The 13,560-nt window shown below is 37.7% G+C and overlaps 1 protein-coding gene across 8 annotated transcripts in view; it reads right to left on the bottom strand.

The window, feature by feature from the left end:
• The window catches only part of TANK (TRAF family member associated NFKB activator), a 98,599-nt gene that overhangs the window by 52,366 nt on the left and 32,673 nt on the right, over positions 1-13,560 (bottom strand). For 6 of the 8 annotated variants that reach the window (XM_066345961.1, XM_066345960.1, XM_066345963.1 and 3 more), the window contains exon 2: positions 4,362-4,509. In XM_066345961.1, coding sequence (XP_066202058.1) covers positions 4,362-4,460 — 99 coding nt within the window. In that variant the 5' untranslated portion in view covers positions 4,461-4,509. Of the gene's footprint in view, positions 1-4,361; positions 4,510-13,560 lie in introns of those variants that run through there. The other 2 variants (XM_066345966.1, XM_066345967.1) reach the window with 1 other exon arrangement.

Raw genomic sequence — 13,560 nt, 5'->3', positions numbered from 1 at the left:
ACTAACTCTCCATTCCCCAGGCCCAGCCTCTAGAAACTACCCTACATTCTGTGTCTGTGAATCTGACTAATCTAGCTGTCTCCTAAAAGCAGAATCAATTTTGTGGCTGTCTTATTTCACTTAACATAAACTTCAAGGTTTTCAAGGTTCATCTATGTTGTGCAGGTGTCAGATTTCCTTCCTCTTAAAGGCTGGCTAATATTCCATTGTATGTAACATAGAGTATTTTGTTTATCCAATCTTTCTGTTAAGGTAGTATTACATTAACTGATTTAGTATATGAACCATCCTTCCATGGCAGGAACAAATCTGATTTGGTCAAGATGTGTAATGCTTGTAATATGCTGCTGAATTAGGTTTGCTAGTATTTTGCAGAGGATTTTTACACTGATATCTGTAAGGAATATTAATATGTAGTCTTCTTTTCTTATAGTGTTTCTGTCTGGCTTTGCTGTCAGGGTAACGCTGCCTTCAGAATGAGTTAGGAAGTGTTCTATCCTTTTTTTTTTTTTTTTTTGGAAGAATGTGAGAAACATTGTTGGTGATTCTTATTTGAATGTTTGATAGAATTCATGAGTGAAGCCTCTAGGTCCTGGGCTTTCTTTGTTGGGAACTTTTTGATTACTGTTTCAATCTCTTCACCAGGTGTATATCTATTAGATTTTCTATTTTTCATAATTTAGTCTTGGTAGGTTGAGTGTTTCTAGGAAATTGTCCATTTTATCAAGGTATTACAATTTGTTGGTGTGCAGCTTCTCCAAAGTTGTCCTTTTACCTTTCTTCTTGTTCTATTTTTTTTCTCCTTACTATTTCCTTCTCCTGTCACTTCAAAATATCATCTCTACAAGGACAACTTCCAAATTTGTATTTCCAACTAGTACCTTATTGCAAAGATCCACATTTCAGTTACCTGCTGATCATCTTCCCCTACCTAATCTTCTACCACTTGAGCTCAAAATATCTAAATCAAATAAAGTAATAATTTCCTTTATGAAAATCAGCCTTCTCTAGATTTGTGGCTGCATCATCAATCTTCCAGTTATTCAGGGTGAAAATCTTGGAAGCGCTAGAAATGGCATTTAAAAACTGATTATCTGACTTCAGAGCCTTTGCTCTTATCTTCATACTAGAAGTTTGAGAACTTGTATATTTAACATCTCATTACTAAAGATTATAAGTGAGGAATAACTAGTTTGTTTTACTTAAAAGTTCAATGTCATTTCTGGGAGTAGATACCAGTAAATGAAAAGAACTTACTGATTTACATTTGGTGCTTTTGATTTTGTAAGTTCAGAAACAATAAATGTTTCATAAAATAAAATCCCAAGAAATGTCAAAAGGAAGTATGAATGTTTTCTTACAAATATGTTTTTGAAAAAGTTAAAAATAAATGAGATTGAAGTATAAAGCCCAGCGTGACCTGTGGTGGCGCAGTGGATGAAGCACTGACCTGGAATGCTGAGGTTGGTGGTTCAAATTCCGGGGCTTGGCCCTGGCCGGTTGGCTCAGCGGTAGAGCATCGGCCTGGCATGCGGGGGACCTGGGTTCGATTCCCGGCCAGGGCACATAAAAGAAGCGCCCATTTGCTTCTCCACCCCCCCCCCCCCCCCTCCTTCCTCTCAGTCTCTCTCTTCCCCTCCCGCAGCCAAGGCTCCATTGGAGCAAAGATGGCCCGGGCGCTGGGGATGGCTCCTTGGCCTCTGCCCCAGGTGCTAGAGTGGCTCTAGTCGTGGCAGAGCGACGCCCTGGAGGGGCAGAGCATCGCCCCCTGGTGGGCAGAGCGTCGCCCCTGGTGGGCGTGCCGGGTGGATCCCGGTCGGGCGCATGCGGGAGTCTGTCTGACTGTCTCTCCCCGTTTCCAGCTTCAGAAAAATACAAAAACAAAAACAAAAACAAAAAACAAAAAAAAAACAAACAAATTCCTGGGCTTGCCTCCCAGTCAGGGAACATACAGGAAGCAACTACTGTAAGTAGGTGCTACCTGCTTCTCCCCCCTTGTGCTCACTTTCACTCTCCCTCTCTCCTCCCTCCAAAAATAAATAAATAAAATAAAAAAAGAAAGTATAAAACCCAATGTCAGAACTCTTATTTCATTACACTACAGGTGTACCTCATTTTATTGCACTTTGCTTTACTGCATTTCATAGATACTGCCTTGTCATCAACACTGAGCCAACACTGACCCTCTGCCATCAAAAAGACTACAACTTGCTCAGATGAATTTACTGAATAAATCTGATGTGTAACACTGTGTAGGTTTAAGGTATATAGTGCAGGGGTCAGGAACCTTTTTGGCTGAGAGAGCCATGAATGCCACATATTTTAAAATGTAATTCCGTGAGAGCCATACAGTGACCCGTGTATGTTACGCATTATCCAATAAAAATTTGGTGTTGTCCCAGAGGACAGCTGTGATTGGCTCCAGCCACCTGCAACCATGAACATGAGCAGTAGGAAATGAATGGATTGTAATACATGAGAATGTTTTATATTTTTAACGTTATTTTTTTTTAATTAAAGATTTGTCTGTGAGCCAGATGCAGCCATCAAAAGAGCCACATCTGGCTTGCGAGCCATAGGTTCCTGACCCCTGGTATAGCATGTTACTTTGATACATTTATATATTGTAATATCATTACCACTGTAGTGTTATTGATCACATTACATAATTATAGTAAAATATTATTGTCTATATTCATTATATAGTGCATTAGATCTCTATGTCTTATTTACTACGTGTTTGTACCCTTATTTACTTACATGTTTGTAACCTTAAACACCATCGATCTTATTCTCCTCCACCCTATTCCCTGGTTACCACTATTTAGCTGTTTTATATAGCTTGACTTTTTTTTAGATTTTACGTATAACTGATGTGTGATAACCCTTCAGGCCACTACCATGTCCTATCTGCAAACTTATCTTCATTTGCAGCTATTTTTTCCCTTTTGTTTCCTTCTGTTCTCAAAAAAATAGATGTTTCTCCTCTTGTTCATAGTTAATTCCTTAACCTATTCCTGACCAACAGGTTGGCCTTATTTCCTTCCTCTTACCCTTCTGTCCTTCAACTACGTCTTTACTCTAGACACTCTAAATGAGAAATGTTATCCATATTGAAGGCTATAATAAAACCTGTTGTTCTACAATTTGTATCTATACTCTCCAATTCAGAACTCCACACAGGCTCTAGATCCATATTTGTAACCATCCATTGGACATTTTCACCTGCATGCCCCATAGGTAACTAGACCTAACAATTAAAACCTAATTACACATCTTCTTTCTCTATCCTCAAATCTGCACCCTCTTCTCCATTCTTGATTTTAGTTAGCAGCACCACTATTAATCCAGTCTGCTATTTCTTTTTTTTTTTTTTTTTGTATTTTTCTGATGTTGGAAACGGGGAGGCAGTCAGACAGACTCCTGCATGTGCCCGACCAGAATCTACCTGGCACGCCCACCAGGGGGGCAATGCTCTGCCCATCTGGGATGTCGCTCTGTTGCAACCAGAGCCATTCTAGCGCCTGAGGCAGAGGCCACAGAGCCATCCTCAGCACTCGGGCAAACTTTGCTCCAGTGGAGCCTTGGCTGCGGGAGGGGAAGAGAGAGACAGAGAGGAAGGAGAGGGGGAGGGATGGAGAAGCAGATGGGCGCTTCTCCTGTGTGCCCTGGCCAGGAATTGAACCCGGGACTCCTGCGCGCCAGGCCGATGCTCTACCACTGAGCCAACCAGCCAGGGCCCAGTCTGCTATTTCTGATACCTTGGTATCATTCTAGAATACACACTATCACCCTCAGAAATGGCCTGAATTCAGTTGTCACACTGTGTACACGGGTAGTTTTACAAAGATAAAACTTCTAGTCAGTCATTAAAGATTTCACTAAAATGGTTTATTTTCTTTTTGTTAATGATGGAAGATAATTATAAATTAATAACAAATTTATTTCTATGATATTTTAAAATTTGTACTGTCTTCCTGCTATCTAATAAAAATTAAAAAAACAAAACACAAAACTATCTAAGACAGTGATATTTCTGACTTTGTCATTTTATGTAAAAATTATTTATACCTGAAATTAATCTAAAATCCTGAATGTCAACTGTAAGTGAAAAAGTAAAATAAAAACTAAATTTATGAAAGAACATTTGTCATCTTTTTTATGAACTCTTCCCACATGTCACACTGTTTTTTAAAAAGACAAGATATAAAAAATCTCAGATTTTATCCATTAATATATTCCCATGTTTCAATAATTATAGTTCTTCAAGGCAGTTTCTAACAATATGATATTTTTTCAGTAGAAAAAGACTCTCAAATCCCATTTACCAGAATAAATAACTTTCAACCAAAACCACACACCTTTTGCTGTAGCTCTTTTACTGCTGAATCTCTATCCATGCATGCCTGTCGGAAGGCTTCATAAGCTTTATTGAGTTGCTCACCCATGTTTTTATCCATTCCTCTCTGTCCTGTAGCATCACTATAAAGGATGAAGTAAATGACAGGTCTAGAAAATAACAATTAAAAATGCTATTAAAATGCATTGTAAAGATAGTTCTATATAGTTTACCATGAACATTATAAGGTTTATAAAGGCATAAAAATCTCACCTAAAATCCTAATAAGACATACTGTTAAACCTTAAATTCTACCTTTTAAAAAATATTCTTTACTAATGTTTAAGGAGCAAGTGGGGTTCCAGTTCATAAAGATGCTACTTTGAAAATAGTAATCTGTAAGTGCAACCTAAAAATGGAGAATATAAAAGGCCCATTTTAAAGTTAATACTTTATAGAAATACACAACAGGATTAGCAACGTGGGAAGAGATTTCTTTTTACTAAACGGAGATTTACTCCCTCTTACGAGGTGAATTCTCGCTACATAGAAATTAGAGCAAAATTAAATATATAATAAATGTTTGTGGATGGAGTTCACACTGTTGTTATCACAGAGCAATTAAGATATGTGAAAATGCTCTTATTTTAGAACAAAATCTAGGGAGAGCTGCTGTTGGAGTGTATATTTAAAAAGAAAAGTCAAAGTCTAACTCCCATTCCCTATTAGTTTTACAACCTTCCTGCTGTTTCTGAACTACAGGTGACTTACTCACTGGAGGTTGTTTGATTTTTATCGTCTCAATTTGCATAACATCTCTAGCCATATTACTTGGCTATGACTAGAGGGCCACTGATGACTGGTTCCTCCTGTCCAGCTATAAAAACTACACCACAGGAACTTTCTCTGAACCCTCTGAAAGCCACAGAGTAGACAAAGTTCTCTATCAGTTATAGGAGGTTTTGGGAGTACCTATTTAGCTTCCTAATGATTGGAAATCCTTCATATTTTCAGTTTCTAACCGTTCACAATGTCTTTCATTTTATCCTTGGGCACACAATACTTTTAAAATTTCTTTAGTATTTTACATTAAGATATAATTCATATAACATAAAATTCACCATTTTAAAGTGTACACTTTTTTTGGTTTTAGTGTATTTACCATGTTGTGCAACCATTACCATTATATGATTCCAGAACATTTTTATCACCACATAAAGAAACCCTGTACCTATTAGCAGTTATTCCCAATTCCTTCCTCCCCCATCCTCTGACAACCACGAATCGAGTTTCTAATGCTACAGACTTGACTATTTTAACATTTCATATAAATGAAATCATACAATATATGCCTTTGTGTCTGGCTTTTTTTACATAGCATACAATTTCCAAGTTTTATCCAAGTTGTAGCATGTAATAGTTCACTGCTTTTTATGTCTGAATAATATTCTATTGCAAATATACATTTTCTTTATCCATTCCTCAATTAATAAATATTTGGGCTGTTTGCACTTTTTAGTTATTTTGAAGACACTATTTGCTTACACAAATTTGTGTGAACACATTTTCGATTCCCTTGGATATATAACAAGGTGCAGAATTACTGGATCAGATGGTAATTCTGTTTAACTTTTTAAGGAATTACTAAAACTATTACCAAAGAAGCTGTATGATTTTATATTTTTACTAGTAATATACAAGAGTTCCAATTTCTTCACATCTTACCAATATTTATTTATTGTCCATTTAAAAATTATATGCATCCTAATGGGTGTGAAATAGTACCTTACCATAGCTTTGATTTGCATTTCCCTATAGCTGTTAAACATTTTTTCATGGTTTACTGGTCATTTTTATATCTTCTTTGGAGAAAAGTCTAAGAAGTCCTTTGCCCACTTTAAAAAAAAATTATTTTTAATTTATTGTGTTGATATGGTTTCAAGTGCCCCACTCAATATAACATCCTCCACATACTGCATCCTGACCCCCAAGCCCCATACAAAGTCTCTTTTCACCCCATTTCCCTCCCTTTGCCCCCTTTTTACCACAATACCCCCTTTCTCTCCAGCTATTGCTAACCTGTTGTCTATATATATGTGTTATGTGTATATGATTTTGGTTAATGCCTTCACCCTCTTTGTTCCCATCCCCTCTTTCCCCTTCCCTCTGAGAACTATCTGTTTCCTGTGACCATGATTCTGTTTCTATTTTGTTCCTCAGTTTACTGTATTGATTAGCTTCCTCATATAAGTGAGATCATATGGTATTTGCCTTCCCCTTGCCCATTTTTTTATTATTTATTTGAGAAGAGGGGAGATAGAGAGACAGACTCACATGTGCCCTGACTGGGATCCACCGGGCAACCCCTGACTGGGGCTGATGCTCTGCCCATCTGGGGCCCCTCAAAACCAAGTTATTTTTAGCACCTGAGGCAAATGCACTCGAATCAATCAAGCCATGGCAGTAGGAGGAGGGGAGACTGAGAGAGAAGGGGGATGGGGAGGGGAGGAGAAGCAGATGGTCACTTTTCCAGTGTGCCCTGACTGGGAATTGAACCCAGCATTTCTACATACTGGGTCAATGCTCTACCACTGAGCCAATTGGCTAGGGCCTCCTTTGCCCACTTTTTAAATGGGTTGTCTTTCTAATGTTGAGTTGTAAGAGTTCTTTATATAGTCTGGAAACTAGAGACATATATACATATCCATACATACATATGTACACATACACACATATATACAAATATTGTAATTTTTTTTAAGCTAAAGAGAGAGACAGATGGACTGAGAGAAAGATGAGGAGCATAACTTATAGTTGCGATACTTTAGCTGTTCATTGATTGCTTCTCATATATGCCTTGACCAGGGGGCTCCAGCAGAGCCAGTGACCCCTTGCTCAAGCCAGCGACCTTGGGGTCATGTCTATGATCCCATGCTCAAGCCAGCGACCTCCAGGTTTCAAACCTGGGATCTCAGAATCCCGGATCCATGCTCTATCCACTGTACCACCACCAACCAGTCAATGCTTTTCTCCCATTCTTTAGATTGTCTTTTCATTTCCTTGATATAGTGTCCTTTGACACACAAAGCTTTAAATTTGCACAAAATTCAATTTATCTATGTTTTCTTTTGTTGCTTGTGCTATTCATTGGCTAAGAAACCACTGCCTAATCCAAGGTCACACAGATTATCACCTATGTTCCTTTTTAGGAATTTAAAAATTTTAACTTTTACATTTAGATCTTTGATCCATATTGTTGATTTGTATATGGTGTGAGGCAGGAGTCCAAATTCCTTCTTTTGCATGTGGCTTTTCAATGGTCCTAGTACCTAAAGTTATTCTTTTTTCACTGAATGGCCTTGGCACCTTCATAAAAATGGATGAACATAAATCACAATACTCTTTTAAATACCTAGGTAACATTTCAATCCTATCAGCCAGTCTTTCAATTTAATATAATTAATACACTCCTAAGTCAATATTCAGGCTTAGTAAAAACAATTTCAAGGTTTTTTATTTTAAGGATTATAGTGTCATTACTTTCTCAATAAAAGAATGGTAATAATTTTCAACACTCCACTCAGGAAGTTTGTTTCTATCACTACCTCTGATAGCTAGAAAAGATGAAATGCTATTAAAATAATCAACATAGTGTCTAGGAAACAGAACTAATTAGCATTAATACAAAGTATCATTTTTTAAAAGATTTTATTTATTCATTATAGAGAGGGGAGGGGGGGGAGGAGCAGGAAGCATCAACTCCCATATGTGCCTTGACCAGGCAAGTCCAGGGTTTTGAACCAGCAACCTCAGTGTTTCCAGGTTGACACTTTATCCACTGCGCCACCACAGGTCAGGCCCAAAGTATCATTTTGAGTATTTTATTTATATACTATATTAATCAAAGAAGGCTTTAAGGCATCTGACACAGGCGATTAAAAATAAGTATAAAAACTGGAAAAGAAAAATAAGAGTAGGTAGTTAAAGAGACTACAATATACTGTAATATGCTAATGTAGAAATTAGAGATTTTAAGTAGCTAAGTGGCTAAGTTATTTATCATTGTCTTAAAAAGCTGTACATATCATTACAAATTGTCAATGTAAATCTCATCCATATTTTTAGATCTGGGACAAACAAGAGGCTTGAATTGAGAACCCATCTAGTTTCTTGTTTTGCTCTGTAACTATCTGATTATCAGACCTCTGACCTTAGTATAGGGTCACTAAGTCTATTTTTTCCTCTTCAATATAATTAATATATACACACACACATACACACACACGGAATCAATTCCTAAATAATGTCTTTGTTATATAGTTCTTGAATCTGTGAGTCTAAAAATGAATGTCTGTTCCATCAAAAAGGTATATTCTTATTTTAAAAAATATAAATGCAGAATTAAAAATAACTGCTTCACATGTAAGTAAATCATGTGGAGCCTTCACTTCAGGTCCTTGAATTAGATCATACAACTGTCACAGAGTTACTGAACAAATTGCAAATGGATGCATTCTATTCCCTGAAATAAGAATGTATGTTGGGGAGATATGATTCAGGTCAATACAACTAAATAAATGATACATTTAATTCCTACCACACAACCAAGAAGAGAATTGGGTGTTAGATCAGTGACACTGACCAGAGAAAAAGGAAACAGTCTCTGGGACCCAGCTAAATAAATTTAGACAGACTTCAAATGTCAACATTCTGAACTTTAAAGCACTTGGTTTCTCTATTTTGTAAAGCACTTAAGTGTGAAATTAATTTCACAATTAAAGATGCAGTCACATTTCAATTACATTTTGGCATGTCTTCTGTGAAACTTTCCAGGCTCCAGGGAAATGGCTTTATTTATAGAAAACATGCTCAAACCCACATTTCATGGCTATTCTCAGTTGCCAAGCCCAGAAAGTCTAAGCTAGAGCAACCTCTGTCTTGGAAACACTCTTCTAGTCATGGCTTCATGCTTTCAAATATATTTTTAAGAGAGCCTTCTATAGTAATTTCTTTACTGATGAGACTGGTTTGCTGTTTCCTTCCATCACACTAAGGAAAGATGAAGTCACTGGTGCCCCAGAAGACTGCCAGATGGACAGAATGCAAACCCCTTCACCCCAATCCTCCAGAAGCCAGGGCAGTTCCCACCCAGTCAGATCCATCAGAAGGCCCTTTCTTCCCTAGGTGGTTCTTGCTAGAAGCAAAATGGGGACAGTAAGTTCCTGTTCTGCTTCCCAAGTCCCGTGTGTGCCACGCAGGAAGAAGCACCAAGAGAATCCCTGGACAGCAGGTTGCTTCCTCTTGGGCTGACCTCTTACCTTGGCTCAATAGTAAAACTGCCCCGAGGTAGGAGAGGCAGCCTGCACAAGGGAGACAGTTTTATCTTCCCTTGGGAAAGTTTCCCAACTCCAACAAAGGCTTTTTGTTTTTAAATAAAAAACATTTTTGTTTTTAAATAAAATATATACCATTACTGTTGAACTCAGTTACAAAAAACTAAAGTTTTTGTTTGCTTACAACATGTGTGAGGGCAGCAAGAGGCTTTAGAGATGGTACTACCTTAGAGTTGTGTCCCTTTCGCAAAGGTTTTTCACCAAGTCGTTTCCTATTATTCATTTCCCATTTCACTGATGAGGCTCAGAGGAATTAAAATATTTGCCTACAGCTACAAATTCTTTGTTAAAATTGTTCATTAAAGCCTCTGCAAAGTATTCTCCCATGGTAGAGATGTTCATTCATTACATTTACATCACTGCATGCCAACTACAAGCAAAGCCTGTGCTGGGTACCACTGATGCAGTGAGAACAAAGACACGAAACCTATCTGCATGAAGGTGCCATTAACTGCTACTTAAAACACATGTGACTAACCTGAGATATCCAAAGGCTATAGAATTTGGAGAGGAAAGTGGCCACATCTATTTATGAATCTTAGAAACAGCTTTTGAAGTAGGTGACATTTGAATTGGGTTTTTAATTATGGATAGGAATGACCCCACCTACTCCTGATTTTCAAATAGCATTCATCCTTTCTAAAACAGGTCCTGGATAGCTATCAAGATGTTTTTAGTGTTACATAATACCTATTCTTTACTAAAACAGGACAGGTTGATATGCATTGTTTAGCTTAATTTCCCTGATCTGGACAACTCTGAAAACCTGAGAAAATTCTTAGGTATAACAATAATGGTTACTCAGGAAAATGATTGATTAGGCTAGAGCTTTGCCTATGATCCCATGAAACAGGAATGGAAGTAAAATAAAGAACAAAATGTTTTATCTTCAATGGATCTCAATTTTCCTTGCTTTTATTTATTTATTTTTCCAATTTTCCTTGCTTTTAAAATTAAGGGGTTAAATGATATAATCGCTTTCAACTTTATTATTATATAGCATTTCCAAAGGAATTCAGAATAGAAGCTTTTGCTTGGCAAATATGGTGATTTATTTTTCCTCATAAATGACACTATAGATTTAAAAGTAGACATTTTGTTTCAAATTGTATTATAAACTAGGCCTTGATTACAAACTGGTTGATATGACTTTCATTTCAAGACAGTGAGAAGCATGGAATAAAGTTATATAGGGTGTTTTGGAAGTAAGAGATAATATGGTACTGTGAAAATATGTGATATTATAACACTGTGCAAATTAATGATTTTATTTATTTAATAACATTTATATATTCCCTCCTAATATTTTATGTACAATGAAAAAAAGTATAGGCTTTGTATTCAGCTCCCAGATTTGCAATTTTCTAGCCCATGGAGGAGACTGTTCCATGACATTATTGCTATCTGTTCAGAAGGTTGGACTTGTGCCAGGATCCCCCAATAGAGATTAATCACAACTGATGATGTTCACCTTGACATAAATCGGCACCCTCCCTTGCCTCCTGGTATGTGCTGGTTCTTGGGACAGGTTGTCCTGACCTGGTAGCATTCATTTACTAGTAGTCCTGACTGTTCCTCTTTCATCTCTTTTCCCTCTCTTCCTGCCACGCTTTGGTGCCTGCCAAAGTGGCACTGGGATCCCTGTCATCTTGCAGCCTCCCGAGACACGCTTCATAGGTACATTTCCCTTAGTAAACTATGAAATACCAGACTGCAGTGGCCAGCCTCTTTCTTCAGTCTTTCCTTGCTCTTCGCTTCTGGAGGAAGATTTTCAGTCTTAGGAATTTTCTCTGGGTTTTCATGTACTAACACAGCCACTGACTTCATTTCTCTGATGATTAGTTTTCTTAACACACATGGCTTGTAGGGTTATTAAGATTAAAAGAGACCATATATGAACCATATGTGTTATTTGTTCTTCATAGTCATTCTCTTCAAGTATTCCTGAATTTTAGCTGATGTAGTCATGTGACTATGTTCTGATCACCAGAAAGTATATGTTAATTTCCAAAATGAACTTTCCTTTTCACCTTTTTCACTTCTCCAGCTGGATGCAATGTTGTGGTGAGTCACCCAGAACTGCATGGTGAGGGCAACGCTTCAGGGGCGGTTGAACAAAAGGGATGGTGGGACAGGAATGAAGAAGCTTAGGTTCTGGACACTGTGGAGCTGCCAGATCACTCTGGATATCTTATACTTTGAATATGTGAAGGGAATAAAATTCCTGTCTTAAGCCACTGTCCTTGGGGGTCTCTTAAGAAAGGAACTGAGCTGTATCCTGACTAGTACAATATTCAAGACTAGGTCAGTGCTGAACACACAGTAGGTAATCCTTGCCTTTCTTTTTCCTTCTAATTAAAGCTTACAATTTCATAAGGCAGATACACATGAAAATGATTAACCATACTAGCAAGTATATATAAATGTGCAAAAAGGTATAAACATATCTTTTAAAAAAATTTTATTTATTCATTTTAGAAAAGAGTGAGAGAGAGATAGAGAAGGGTGGAGGAGCAGGAAGCATCAACTCCCATATGTGCCTTGACCAGGCAAGCCCAGGGTTTCGAACCAGTGACCTCAATGTTCCAGGTCGACGCTTTATCCACTGCACCACCACAGACCAGGTGGCATAAGCATATTTTGATAGGAGTCTGAGAAGCACAAGAAGAAGTTATTGTAGAAATTCATCCAGTAGTTCACTCAAGATCTGTGCATTTAATTGTATGTTTTACCTCAAAAGAGAAAAATAAAGAAGTGTAAAAGAGAACTACTGGTCTTCAAAGAGGATCTAACAATTAAACTGGGCCCTGAAAAATGAGGATTTCAACAAGTAAAGAATGAGAGGGGAAAGAACATACATTCTGAAAGAGCAGAGATACTGAGTAGACACTACTTAGTGCATATAGGGACTGGAGGTATTCCATTTATGGAAGTCTAGCGTATGTGCAGGATGAGGGGATGCTCAGACAGGATAATCAGGGACACCATCTTGATTGTGCTGCACTGCAAAAATCCTAAGGGCGCCATTCATATAGACTAACTGGAGTAGATCCCTGAGTTACAGGGCGCACTAACTGCATAATGATATGCAGCAGACTCGGTTTGACCAGATTGTAGCAGATCTTGAAATCTGGACTTTAACCTGCTGAAATTAGGAGTAGTAAAGGATTTTCAAGCAGAAGATGGGCACATTTTAGAAAAGTAAACTGTACATTGTGGAATACAAACTGAGGGAGACAAAATGAAGATACCCATAGGAAACTGTTGCTATATTCTGGGTGAAAGATGAGGCCTTGAAATAGAGTAATGAAAAATGGATCCAAGAGATAGTTCAAAGGCAAAATAAACAGGATTAGTTGGCCAACTGGATCTACACAATAGACAAGAAGGCAGCATTCAGGTCCCTGCAATGCCAAATCAGTTGACCTGGGACAGGCCTCTGGATTCTGTATTTTGATAAGCAAAATAACCCAGGTGATGCTGTTGAAGATGGTTCACCAGCCTTAATTTTTAAAATACTAGGCAGTGATGATAGCCAGACATAGAGAAACAAGAAGAAAAATCTTGGGGGGGGGGGAGGTAAAAGTGTTTGAAGAGATATAATTAACAATAGGAAAATGTAGCTACTGAGTGATAAAATGTAAAAATGATGACTAGGTATACCTTTCTTCCTGCTTTATTCCTAAAGTCCTGCTTTGAATGTCCAATGTATTGATACTCATAAGTCCTTGAACAGTCAACAAGACCAGTGTGTGTGTGTGTGTGTGTGTGTGTGTGTGTGTGTGTGTGTGTATTTATTTATTTATTTAAATGAGAGGTGGGGAGGCA

Source organism: Saccopteryx leptura, chromosome 7 (assembly GCF_036850995.1).
Source record: "Saccopteryx leptura isolate mSacLep1 chromosome 7, mSacLep1_pri_phased_curated, whole genome shotgun sequence".
Taxonomy (NCBI): domain Eukaryota; kingdom Metazoa; phylum Chordata; class Mammalia; order Chiroptera; family Emballonuridae; genus Saccopteryx; species Saccopteryx leptura.
Note: the sequence above shows the minus strand (reverse complement) of the source record. Positions and strands in the feature narration are given on the sequence as shown.